General features: G+C 44.3%; 1 protein-coding gene across 4 annotated transcripts in view; it reads left to right on the top strand.

The window, feature by feature from the left end:
• The window catches only part of KANSL1 (KAT8 regulatory NSL complex subunit 1), a 96,583-nt gene extending 84,604 nt beyond the window's left edge, over positions 1 to 11,979 (top strand). For 3 of the 4 annotated variants that reach the window (XM_073683114.1, XM_073683115.1, XM_073683113.1), the window contains 9 exons: positions 1,875 to 2,034; positions 2,360 to 2,521; positions 2,679 to 2,846; positions 2,940 to 3,091; positions 5,283 to 5,401; positions 8,188 to 8,242; positions 8,572 to 8,681; positions 8,760 to 8,973; positions 9,130 to 11,979. In XM_073683114.1, coding sequence (XP_073539215.1) covers positions 1,875 to 2,034; positions 2,360 to 2,521; positions 2,679 to 2,846; positions 2,940 to 3,091; positions 5,283 to 5,401; positions 8,188 to 8,242; positions 8,572 to 8,681; positions 8,760 to 8,973; positions 9,130 to 9,333 — 1,344 coding nt within the window. In that variant the 3' untranslated portion in view covers positions 9,334 to 11,979. The remainder of the gene's footprint in view (positions 1 to 1,874; positions 2,035 to 2,359; positions 2,522 to 2,678; positions 2,847 to 2,939; positions 3,092 to 5,282; positions 5,402 to 8,187; positions 8,243 to 8,571; positions 8,682 to 8,759; positions 8,974 to 9,129) is intronic. The other variant, XM_073683116.1, reaches the window with a different exon arrangement.
• Positions 11,980 to 13,351: the final 1,372 nt, after the last annotated feature.

Here is a 13,351-nt window from a genome sequence, read left to right as displayed (position 1 = left end):
GGGAACCTGATACTAGGTGATACCTGCCGCCCAATCCATCAGCACTGGCTATATGATCACAGCCATGTATGTCTGTCTCTAAAACGCTACGCCCCCCCTCTGACAGTGACTGCGCGTGCAGGCAGAGGCTTGTCAGTCACGATCAGTGGGCAGGGAGAAGCTGCCGGGGACCCGCCTGTACGACTAGTTACCCATGCAGCTCGGTCCCCACTAGCTATAAAAAGTATGTTTCTCTCTGAAACTCTGCAGCGTTTCAGAGTGAATGGATTGGATTGGCATGGATTGGGCCTCATGTATCATCTGTCAGGTTCCCTTTAAAGGGAGTGTTCATCCACGAGATATGTTCCACTAGGGCACATTGCCATCATTGTGGAGGGCAGTCTGTTAGAGGGCAGAGCTGCTGCTGTGTGTGATGTTTGGTGGTATTAATGATGGTACTTTCAATTTTCCAGATTTGCGTCGGTCTGGAGTGCAGTTGAGTCTTTGCAATGTAACTTGAAAAGAATATAGGGGCATACAGGAGGGGCTGGGGGGGCATAGACGGCGACAGGAGGGGCTGGGGGGCGTAGACGGCGACAGGAGGGGGCTGGTCCTGGGCGATATACATTACAGGAGACCCTGGGGCTGTCGTTGCGTTCTCCGTTGGTGGGACGGGAGTGCAGGGCGCGCTGATCCTGCCCACACAGAACGTCCAGACGCTGGCACATGGCAGTATGAGGATGTAATCCTTTATTGCATGCGCCACATTGGTCAGTAGTGAACGCTGCGTACTCACGCTGCAAGGAGTAATTAAAGTGCCTGTGGCGGGCCTGAGCACTCCGCGGGCTGGAGGAGAGGACTTCACAGCCCCTGGCCCTGAGGTTCCCCACCCCTGTATTACATGGTCACCTGATGGCTTTATGGGAGCTGTGTAATACATAGTGATATATCACAGCAGTTTTCCCTGTGATCAGCGGATTATCACTGCGGCCGCGTTTTAGAACTCCTGCCAATCCAAAGGATCCTATGACTGTAGTTTCACCCGTTTGCTCATATTGTTTCCATGTTCCTATTAGCCCTGGGAGACTTTCCACGTTCCCCTCCCCATGTATAAGCCCTTTTTGGGTTTGCACAAACATCATTGTGTGCCCACTTCACACTGCGCTGCCATTGCCCGGTCTGTTCCCCTCCCATTGCGGAAACCTTGACGGGGATGTTTAGAAATGAGTGGAGTTCAGGGCCGGGACCGGCTCTGCCCTTTCCTACAGTCCATCATGGGTTGTGCTTTTCAGTGAGTGCATCGGACACTTCTTAGGACAGTGGGTTTTCTCTAAGATCTGTTGGAGGTTTTTTTTAACCCCTTAACACACAATGACCTTTCTGTATGCGCTCTGTGTCGCGTACTTGCCACAGATTCACATGTAGGTACTTGTTTGTGATTGTACAGGAACCTTGTCTGTGCAGACACCACATAACTTTAAAGCCAGGTTCTTGCTGCAACAGCCGGGCTCAGAGTCCTCTCCGATCCCAGCCTTGAAATAATGGTTTACGACGTTTTCTGACTTCTGGTGGCTGCAGATATGTTGTGCTGTGCAAATTGCGTTGTCCTATATACTCTGTATATACATATATTACATTTGTATGGTTTTTATATTTTGGTTTTTGTACACTTGCGAGTTAAAAAAAAAAAAAAAGTTTGAGGTCCTTTCTACAATCTGTGAAAATAGTATCAATGTGTAATTGTTGGGCAACTTGTAGTGACTCAATAGCCATAAATAAGGGAAATGAATCATTGTTTGTGGTGGGAAACCTGGATGTTTATCGCCCTCTGCTGGTGACCGAGTGTTAATGCCGGTGTTTTTTTTTTCCCCCATTCCTTCTTGTCATCTGCACAGGTTCAGCGCAGCGTACCTCGGCCCTGTGAGGTTTCCTCATCGTGTGTCATGTGTGCCACTTACCCAGGGGTCTCATGCCAGTTTCCATACAGTGATCCACTATCAGAACGTCTGACCCTTTTGGATCCAGCTATTCATCCTGTCCTCTCCTTTCCAGCTGGTGAGTGTGGGATTACGGTCTGCTATTTGTGTAGCTCTCACAAGACAGATTAGGAGTAAATTCAGACTATACGGATGAAACGTGCTGGGGGCATTGCCCGCAAACTGCACGGGTAGGTATAAGTGGCAGTGATGCCGATCAGTCTCCACTAGAAATGGTAGGAATCAATTCACAGAACCCAGTCCAGCAGCCGAGTCAGGAATCTGTGGTCATCGGACAGGTGTATGTCTATGTATCATGCTGGTACTTGTAACTTGTAGTTTCCCAGCACATTGATGTGACCAGAGCTCACGACAGTCCTATTGCTGTATTGTCACTCCCACAGATGTCCCTGTTGGTCTGCGACTTCACTCCCTACTTCGTTCACACAACAAGATGGAAAGACTAAAATCAAGCAAAAAATTAAAACAGCGACCCCAAAATCAAGCCCTTGCCACCCCTGAGGGTCCTCGTACAGACAGAACGGCTGGGATTTTCCATGCTCACAGTAAGTCTGATGACCCTTCCTTCATACATTGTGCATGAATGTTATTCCTGCGGTTCTCCAGCCGTTCTGAAGCTACAACTCCCATCATCTCTGCACAGCAGTGCAGAGTTGGACTTTTCAGACCTCGCTTCCTTTAATCTGTTTCTTCCTTTTTCAGGACTTACTGTCCATAGGCCGTCTTCAGAGACCCTCCTGAAACAGCACTTGGAACCCTTACCACGCACCTTAAAGTGTGAGCGCATGTCATCCCTAAAGCCGGAGCGCACACTCTCCCTCTCCATATCTCACAACAAGAAAAGGCATTATAGTCCCCTGGAGCGAGACGGTAAGATTGCTTCAGTAGTGGTCGGCCAGTGTTATGTGTGGTCGCTGCCTCTGGCCACTAACCTCCAGAGATTCTCCCATTTTGCTTTGCCAGCAGGAAGGCATGAGATGGAGAGCGGTAGGTCCAGTCCTGCTTCAGAAAACCTTTCCGCCCAGTCTTATACGCCTTTGTCTCGGCAACAGTCCACTCCACCTGAAGGGACGACTTCTGCATCGCTCAGCGCCGCTGCTGCCGCCGCCGCTGCGGTACGTGGGGGGCTTCCCCGTTTTCAGTTATCTGTTCTGCCAAGGTTTATATAGGCATGTTGTCCGCATTGGATACAGGGCACCATTATATTCATTCTGTACCGGATCCCGGTCATTGTCCAGGTTCTCTCACATTACTGTGCACAGGCTGCAGAGAAATAGGCTTTCTCTTTTCTAGTTAGCTTCTATTTGTGCTATATAGGAACCTTGGCTGGTTTAGTCTGGGGTTATACAGCAACTTTGACCATTACAAAGGTCGTGCCGCAAAACATTGCTTTATTTTGCTGCTACATTGAAGCATAATGCAAGCAAATGGAGATGCATTGCAATCTGCAAGGTACCACCATGCGCAGATCACAAAACATAATCTAATGATTACATAAGACTCTCACATCCGGGGTGTGAACCACTAGACGTGTGACATCCTGCAAAACCAAGAAAACGTATTACTGCAGGTAATGGGGTTGCCAAGGATTTAAAAGACCTAAAAACATGGCCGCTTTTTTCTAGAAACAACGCCATCATCTGTCCATGGGTTGGGTCTGGTATTGCAGCTCACCCCTTCTGAAGGTGAACGGAGCCAAGGTGCCATATTGCATGCAACTTGTGTACAGGGGTGGTGCTCTTTTTGGAAGAAAGTAACTGTTTTTATTATTTTTATTTGTGGACAACACCTTTATGCCTGGGCCTCATGCTGTGACACAGATCATGTGGCCAAAGATCACTGTATGCTGCGTAATGAGGTCACATTGAGACCTTGACAAGTAAGTCGGAACCAGCTGGATTTTTCGTAATTTTCTTGTTGCAGTTCCTTACGGGTCACAATGCATCCTCATTCACTTGTATTATGCTGTGATGTTGGAGCGGCATATAGCAATCTTTGGCCGAGACGCCAATGACATCTTTGTAACCCCGGCCTTCCATCACCTGCTATAAGGTCCAAATATCTCAGATGGCAATGAGCGAGAGGGGGGTGCAGGTCCTTCAATAATTTCCAGGCCAAAGCCACAGGTAGCAACACTCTGATCTAGAAGAACACTGGCAAGTATTAATTGATGGGTTACCAGTTATTTTATATTAAATGTCTCCCTTGTCATCGAGTGTTATAGAAATGGCTGCTTTGGTAATCACACTTTTCACGTAAAGGTTTCACAAAGAGGTTGTTCCTATCCGGGCATGTGGCTGTCACTGTGGGGGTAAGAGGAGATTGTCTTCCTTTGCTGGACATCACGCCACCATATATTACAGTGCTACCCTTTGGTAATGGTACGGTGTAATATTAAATAGTGGAAACATGGCGGTGCTGCCAGGTATACCAGGTGAATCCGCCAGAGTGTATAAAAACTGAACCCCTAGTTTAATGCTTATTGTCAGAGTGTGAACACGGTCACTGGTGCTTCAGTTATCAGGTTACAGGATTGCTGGTTAAATCTAAGGAAATGTCTCCTCCAAATAGCAGCATGGCTTCTCCTATCCAGCGCCTCCCGCAGCATTAAAAACCATGGGTGCTAAAGTGCTGACCCACCTCCGGCCCTCTACTGGGTGACTGCATTATCCTTGTGATGATGGTTAGAGGTTCCTGTAGCATCCTTCCATGTAATTACCGTGCTTGTCTGGGATGTAAACACTAGTAACGTGCTGGCGTACTGTGCAGTCATTGGGAGGCTGACAGCGCCCTCTGCTGGTGGAGTTTCAGAACTTTGTGTTGCAGAAATTGTTTTCCTCTGCCCATGTCGTCCACACGGTTCGGGAAAAGCATTTTTCATCTGCATTAACGGTTAGTGCAAATTCATCAGGTCATGAGATGCACAAATGAGGTTCCAAGTAGATATGTCTCTATCAAGTATGTATATACTGACACGTGCTTAGTCCCAGTTTGTCATTAAGTGTGACTAGACTGGTTGTGTATAAAGGCGGCAGAGGTAATCGGACCTATTGCTGCAGTGCTTTGCTCCCTGGTGCAGGTTGCAGTGTGTTGTCTTGTTGGGGGCCATGCTAGCAGACTCATGACATTGCAAGTTTGCATTATAATACCCATTAATTTCACGCAGCGAGGACAGAAATTCAATCCTAGATATAATGTAAATAACAGTGTGGACTCACTCGAGCGCTGGAGTACAGAGTCCCCATACATGTCGTTTATTTCAGACATCAAATTGTATTCCTGACTGTTTCCCCTCATACTCCTCAGGCTGCCAGAAGACGACGGGTGGAGACTTCTTATGACATTGACAACATCGTGATACCCATGTCTGTGGCTGCCACCACCAGAGTAGAAAGACTTCAATACAAAGAGATCCTCACTCCCAGGTATGTACACACATCATGAATACATAGTGCATAGAGTATAGAATATATACAGTCATGGCCAAAAGTGTTGGCTCCCTTGAAATTGTTCCAGAAAAGGAAGTATTTCTCTCAGAAAATAATTGCAATTACACGTTTTTTTATACACGTTTATTTCCTTTGTGTGTAATGAAACATAAAAAAATTGAAAAAAAAAACAAATTGGACATAATTTCATACAAAACCCCAAAAATGGTCCGGACAAAGTCGTTAGCACCTTTCCAAAATTGTGGAAAGGTGTTGCTCGTTCAAACTCGCCTGTGGCAAGTAACAGGTGTGGGCAATATGAAAATCACACCTGAAACCAGATAAAAAGGCGAGAAGTTGACTCAATCGTTGTATTGTGTGCCTCACTAAGCATGGAGAACAGAAAGAGAAGAGAACTGTCTGAGGACTTGAGAACCAAAATTGTTGAAAGCACAACTCCAGCGTTTTGTTTTTTTCAGTGCTGGAGTGGCACTTTAAATCTAATCTGCCCACAGTAATATACTCACCCTCCAACGTCTCAGTTTTTTTCAGTGCTGCTCTGGTACACCCACGCCATCTTGTCACAGTAGCTTCTGACTGTCTGGAAGTCAGAAGCTACATCACACGCTCTCAATAGAAGTCTATGAGGCCAGAACTAGGCTCTCATAGACTTGTATTGAAAAGTGACCTCTGCGCCGCTCCATGAAACACTGGAACTGCCGGCAAGCAGCTGTAGACCGACCGGAGCAACTCTGGAAACTGATGAAGGCGGCGGTAGGCGATTATGAGACAGGGCCAGGGGACTTAAATTTAAAGCACCACTCCAGCAATGCAATAAAAAAAAAAACGCTGGAGTGGTGCTTGAAAAATATCAACAATCTCACGGTTACAAGTCCATCTCCAGAGATCTTAATGTTCCTTTGTCCAAGATGTGCAACATAATCAATAAGTTAACAGCCCATGGCACTCTAGCTAATCTCCCTGGATGTCCACAGCAGAGAAAAATTGATCAAAGGTTGCAACGCAGGATAGTCCGGATGGTGGATAAGCAGCCTAAATCAAGTTCCAAAGAAATTTAAGCTGTCCTGCAGACTCCGGATGCATCAGTGTGAGCGCAAACTATCCTTCAACATTTGAATGAAATGAAACGCTATAGCAGTAGACCCAGGAGGACCCCACTGCTGACATAAAGATATAAAAAAGCTAGACTGAAGTTTGACAAAATGTACGCGAGTAAGCCAATATCCTTCTGGGAAACAGTCTTGTGGACAGATGAGACCAAGATAGAGCTTTTTGGTAAAGCACATCATTCTACGGTTTATCGAAAACGGAATGAGGCCTACAAAGAGAAAACAAAGTATCTGCAGTCAAATATGGTGGAGGTTCAAAGATGTCTGGGGGATGTTTTGATGCCTTTGGCACTGGGTGCCTTGACTGTGTGCAAGGCATCATGAAATCTGAAGATTACCAAAGGATTTTGGGTCGCAGTGTAGTGCTCGGTTTCAGAAAGCTGGGTTTGTGTCCTAGGTCTTCCAGTAGGACAATGGCCCCAAACATACATGAAGAAGCACCCAGAAATGGATGGAAGCAAAGCGCTGGAGAGTTTTGAAGTGGTGAGCAATGGGTCTGGATCTAAATCTCATTGATCACCTGTGGAGAGATCTTAAAATTGCTGTTGGGAGAAAGCACCCATCAAATATGAGACCTGGAGGAGTTTGCAATAAAAGTGGTCCAAAATTCCAGTTGAGAGTTGTAATAAGCTTGTTGATGGTTATAGGAAGCGATTGATTGCTGTTATTTATTCCAAAGGGGTTCAACCAAATATTAAGTAGAGGGTGCCAACAATTTTCTCCAGCCCATTTTTGGGGTTTTGTGTGAAATTATGTCCAATTTGCCTTTTTTTTCTCTTTTTTGTGTTATTCAAATACACACAAAGGAAATAAACATGTATATAACAAAACGTGTAATTGCAGTCATTATCTGGGAGAAATACACTTTCGGCCATGACTAAGCCTTCACCACAAACATGTAATGGGGATGCTCTTTGGGAAAAAAAAAATTGTTTAGAAATGCAGCACCACACCTGTGCACAGGTTGCTTGTGGTATTGCAGGTTTTTTTTTTTGTTGGAGCTGCGTTGGTGTGGCACGGTTTGTGAATGCTAATAGACTTGTGTTTATAATCCTGGACAACCCATCTGCTTATTACAAAATTAGGAGGATGCATCCAACATATCTTTTTATATTTAGAGGGGTTGTTTGGTCTAAAACTACTGGTTTGTTGTCATTTTATGTGACTGCAGACTTGTGTTCACGTGACCGGCGCTGACTCTGGAGAATCCTCACAGTGCACACTGCGCACACTGTGAGGATTCACAAGTCTGCAGTCACATAAAATGACAGCATATCTGTAGTTTTAGGCCAGATAACTCCTTTATGCCGTACATGAGGTCACTTTATAACCTTTGCAGGCAGGAGACAAGGACTGTCCGCTCTTAATGCATGTCCCCCCAGCTGATTGGCTAAGAGACCTCATCTGACCTCTCCCTAATAGCAGGAGCGCACAGCTTGTGTCTCCTGTGGGGTTATTCAGGGCTCCCGTCAGTGGGTGGTAAAGTCGTACGAAAACATTTTCTTAATGTCTTATTCTATAGAGGTCTGTCTGTAATAACTTCTTCCTCTTCGAACATTTTCCTAACTTCAAGTTCTGGTTGCATTTTTCACTGCCCGATAAACCCATAATAGGTTAAGTGTATGAAGCTCATTCTCACTTTTGATCCCACAGTTGGCGTGTAGTGAAAATCGCTCCACTGACTAATATAGAAGAAGATTTAGAAGGGGTGAGTTCCTTCTCTGTTCTGTAACGCATAGGACCCATGTCTGTGTATCCGAATGGTTCATATAAATGTCCCCCACTCTGGACCTGATCAGTAGCCAGAGCAGCGCAGGTGGATCTTGCATCTATCTTGGACGGACATTTATTTTAATGTTATTTTTAATTTGCTGCAGGTGAAACCAGTTGCCCCTGGCTCTGCCCACCATTTGGAGGGCTAGTTTTATTATAAAAAGGGGTTACCATAAGACAAGCTCTTTAACTGTAGGCCTTACTGCTCTTAGGCTAGGGATGCTGACAGACGTTTGATAATCTCTCCTTGCTCTTTCCTACCAGTTGGAAGACCTCTCAGATGCTTCATATTCCGCATTGCATGCAAAGTGTGAAGAGATGGAGAGGGCACGGTGGATGAGCGGCAGCATCCCCCCTCAGCGCCGAGGAAGCAGGTACTTTTCTACTGGATAGCATGGATTTTACCCCTCTGTAACCCTTCCACGGGGGGTAACGCTTGTATTTTGTCCCAGGACACACAGAACGTCTGAGAGCTCCTTGTCCGCTCAGCCTCTTACACCGCAGCCTCCTTCCCCTGACACAAGCAGCTGGCAGGCCTTGCCAGACTTTTCTCCACTCAGCCCCGATGTCCTATCTGCCCCCCCTACACCGACTTCACGAGACACCCCACGCCTGATCTCTGAGGAAACGCAGAGTTCAGTGTCCGACTCGGGATTCGAAGAGATGGTGAGTTTGCTGCGACGGCTACTATTATGGGTTAAAACGGTTGTCCCATGCAGGACGTTTATGGCATTTTGACATCTGGTGGCAAGTGCTCTTTAAATGCATTTATAGATTACTGTTAACGCTTGAGTGTTACCCTTTCCTTCTTGTCCCTTTCAGACCGTGCAGCCGTGGGAGAGACGACATTTTCCCCTTCCTTATCAACCCAAACAGGATCTTGCGGGAACCAGTGAGCCAACAGACTGGGGAGGGCCTCGCCCTCCACGTAGATCATCCTGCAGCTCCAGAACTGCCAAAGATACAGAGGGACCCCCATCCTCCCCACCCTGCCCTTCAACCAGACCCCGACCCCTCCACAGATAAAGGAGGAGGGGATCTGCTATAAGAAAGTTAAATGGGAAGGGGGGAAAGAAAAATTATATATAAATATATGAATCCGACAAGACAATTTGGTTAAAGAGGAATCCGTTGTTTGATATTCAAACTTTTTTCCCAGGAGCAGAACGCCAATTTCACAGTTTTTAGTGAATTTAAGAACTTTAGATACCTGTTCATTCTTGTTTTCCATCGTGTTTTTCTTTTTTTCCTGCCTTCTTTTCCCCCCAGTTTCTTTTTAATCTAATGATGTTCTAAGTGTGACACTGTGTATGTAACCCGCTGCTTAAACACTCTGCACAAGGCAAGTAACAGAGGTGTAGTCACTAGAGTGTATAGCTTCCCTTATATCCCAATGCCTAAATGAAGCTTTGAAATGGTGGAGTATTGCTAATTAGCTGGAGAGATCAGAATTAAGGAGGGGGGTGGAGGTGAAGTTAAAGGGGTTGTTTTATTAAAGATAATGATGGCAGATCACAGTGTCCAATTCTTGGGGGTTTGACCATATAATAACGTTGGCAGTGCCACATGGGTTTCAAACCCATCTTCGTTCCCCCACTACCATTTGATGGTATATTTAGTGAAATGCGAAAGAGGTTCAAAATAAGGCAACCCCTTTAACCTGTCACATCCCGAGTTGCTCCAGCTTGTTCCTTAAGTTGTGGCACTTCACTTCTGCTGATCAGACATTTCAGATCTTTGATCATTGTATCTACTGGCATCCGTTCAGCATAATCCTTATAGATAATGGTGAAAGAACACACAGAATTTGTGAACTTTTTACTTTTATTTTTTTCGATAAACCTGACTTGATTACATACAAACCCTGTGATGACCATGACTGATCACGGGAGGCCCATCATGTCCTCTCACTGAAAAGTAATTCACAAAAATCCACACAAAATAGAAAGTTACCCATGTACCACCATTCTGCCCCTGCTCCCCGTTGCCCATCTGCCCTGTGGTGTTAACCTTGCCCGCAGTGCAGAACATTGTGACCTGGTGGAGTTATGTCTTATGGCACAAAGATGGCATGTCCTGCTCTGGTGAAGGTTTATACCGAACATGGCATTTGGACTGAATTGCGATCCATGGGTAAATATATTATTTTACATGTTTTTGTAAATTCCTTGTCCAGAAAATTGTCATTCAAGTCTCTGTTAAGGGATTGTACGAGATTAGAAAAAGAGTTTGCTCCCACCACCTGCTCACAATTTGTTCCCATGGCTGTATCTCGCATGGCATTCTTTTCATCAGACTGAGCTGTCATTCCAGAAGCAGCCTGTGGGTAAGAGTGGCGCTCTTTCTGGGAAAGAAGTGAATTCTTTTTCAAAAATCCAACAACTCTTGAAAACCATAAACCAAATTCACTGGTCATTCATTTGTGTTAACTTGTTAGTATTCAGTTTCAGTTCTGGTGACCAGATATAACCACGGGCGAGGACCGGAACTCCTTCATTCTCATCCGGCCCTCCTTCATTCTTATCCGGCCCAGGTGTTGACTTATATAATGTGATGGAAGTTGGTAACGCCACTACCCAAGGACACCATTGCACATAAACCCAAAGTGAGACATCCCTAGGATCCATAGTCTGTTTTGGGACACCCGACGTTACTAGTATGTTGATGGCTGCTGCGACGTGGGAGCTTAGAAGACCCTGTAGTTGCGCTAGAACCAAGTTGTCATTCAAGTTATGTTATTTTGTTATAGTAGCAGACTAGTGAAAGGAATTTCAGGCTATTAGGGGTCAATGAATATATATTTTTTTTTTTTACCTCTGAAATTCTGTGTCTGTTATTTATAGCTTTTTCCAGTCTACTTTACCTTTTTATCTTTTTTTGTTGTTTTTACCCTTCCGGAACATATCAAATACATACGTGTTACCTGCACATATTAAACCTTGTCTGGCATCTTTGTTGCATGTTTAAATCTATTTTCTCCTGATGTGTCTCGCATCCTGCAAATATTTGCATCTGCAAGAATTTAATGTTCATTTAAGTATCGCCAAAGTTACAGATTTGTCAGCCTGATCAATCCAAGACCCCCCTACTGATCGCCGGCCTCCCCTGCACAACAGGCGCCTGATCCTCTTTGCACACAGTGGGTTATAACATCCTGTTTCGTTCAGTTGTATATATTTTATTTTTATCCCTGTCCTTCATATTTTTTTGTGTATTTTTCTCCATCTTTTGTGCAGTCCTTGGCACTGAATGGGTGATTGTTATCTATGTTGTTGTTTTAAACTGTTTGTCCACTTCTTCTAAGCATTAATGGCTTTAGTTCTCCAGCAAGTTATAAAAAAAAAAAAAAAAAAAATGTTTTGGAAAGTTTGAGAACTTTTAGCGTTGTATAAAGAGAAATAATAATGAAACACAAAACGTGTATTTTGTAAATAACTTTTTATTAGTTTTCTTTTATTTTGTTTCTCTTTTTTTTTTTTCTTTTCTTTTCTTCCTTGTTTCCCGAGAGCATAATGATGGTAAAATCTGCACCATCTTCCGGGGTGTATAGAGTGATGATTATTATTATTTTTGGTTTAACATCCTTATTCTGTTGGGGTAAAAATATAAAAAAGGAGAAAAAAAAAGTGCTTGAAAAAAAAAATAAAAAAAAAATAAACCCGTTAAATATGATGTTGTATTAGAAGTAATTTCTAGTTGAGGAGCAACAACACTGAGGTGCTGGGAATAAATCCTCCTTGTCTGATGTGATAGTTTGAGGTTTTCAAAACAGAACAGCCCAAGGGAAATGAACATCTACTGGGAACAGCATTCGCTTTTCTGCCTGTCTCTTTCGATTGGTCAAATTGTGAATGTTGCAGGTAATTAGAGGTCGCGGATTGGCTAAGCGTGCTCACTTGACACCCGCCAGATGTTGCTCCCAGTAGACTCGTGGAAAATGTAGTGCTGAGAACTGAGGCCCAGGAGAATCGTATATATACAGGTGCATCTCACTAAATTAGAATATCATCAAAAAGTTAATTTATTTCAGTTCTTCAATACAAAAAGTGAAACTCATATATTATATAGACTCATTATATAGAGTCATTACAAACAGAGTGATCTATTTCAAGTGTTTATTTCTGTTAATGTTGATGATTATGGCCAATGAAAACACAAGTCATTATCTCAGGAAATTGAAATAATTAACAAAAAACACCTGCGAAGGCTTCCTAAGCGTTTAAAAAGGTCCCTTAGTCTGTTTCAGTAGGCTCCACAATCATGGGGAAGACTGTTGACTTGACAGATGTCCAGAAGGCAGTCATTGACACACTCCACAAGGTCCCAGGGTTCCAATTTTCATTTGGAAATCAAGGTCCCAGAGTCTGGAGGAAGAGTGGAGAGGCCACAATCCAAGCTGCTTGAGATCTAGTGTGAAGTTTCCACCATCAGTGATGGTTTGGGGAGCCATGTCATCTGCTGGTGTAGGTCCACTGTGTTTTATCAAGACCAAAGTCAGCACAGCCATCTACCAGGAAATTTTAGAGCACTTCATGCTTCCCTCTGCCGACAAGCTTTTTGGAGATGGAAGTGTCATTCTCCAGCAGGACTTGGCACCTGTCCACACTGCCAAAAGTACCAATACCTGGTTTATAAACAACAGTATCACTGTGCTTGATTGGCCAGCAAACTCGCCTGACCTTAACCCTATAGAGAATCTATGGGGTATTGTCAAGAGGAAGATGAGAGACACCAGACCCAACAATGCAGACGAGCTGAAGGCTGCTATCAAAGCAACCTGGGCTTCCATAACACCTCAGCAGTGCCACAGGCTGATCGCCTCCATGCCACGCCACATTGATGCAGTAATTGATGCAAAAGGAGCCCCGACCAAGTATTGAGTGCATTTACTGAACATGCATTTCAGTAGGACAACATTTCGGATTTTAAAAACATTTTTCAAGCTGTTGTTATAAAATATTCTAATTTACTGAGATAATGACTTTTGTGTTTTCATTGGCTGTAAGCCATAATCATCAACATTAACAGAAATAAACACTTGAAA

Source organism: Phyllobates terribilis, unplaced genomic scaffold (genome assembly GCF_046119375.1).
Source record: "Phyllobates terribilis strain yellow unplaced genomic scaffold, ASM4611937v1 Scaffold_5__5_contigs__length_657084704, whole genome shotgun sequence".
NCBI classification, from domain to species: domain Eukaryota; kingdom Metazoa; phylum Chordata; class Amphibia; order Anura; family Dendrobatidae; genus Phyllobates; species Phyllobates terribilis.
The sequence above is the reverse complement of the archived record's forward strand: the minus strand, read 5'-3'. Positions and strand labels throughout refer to the sequence as shown.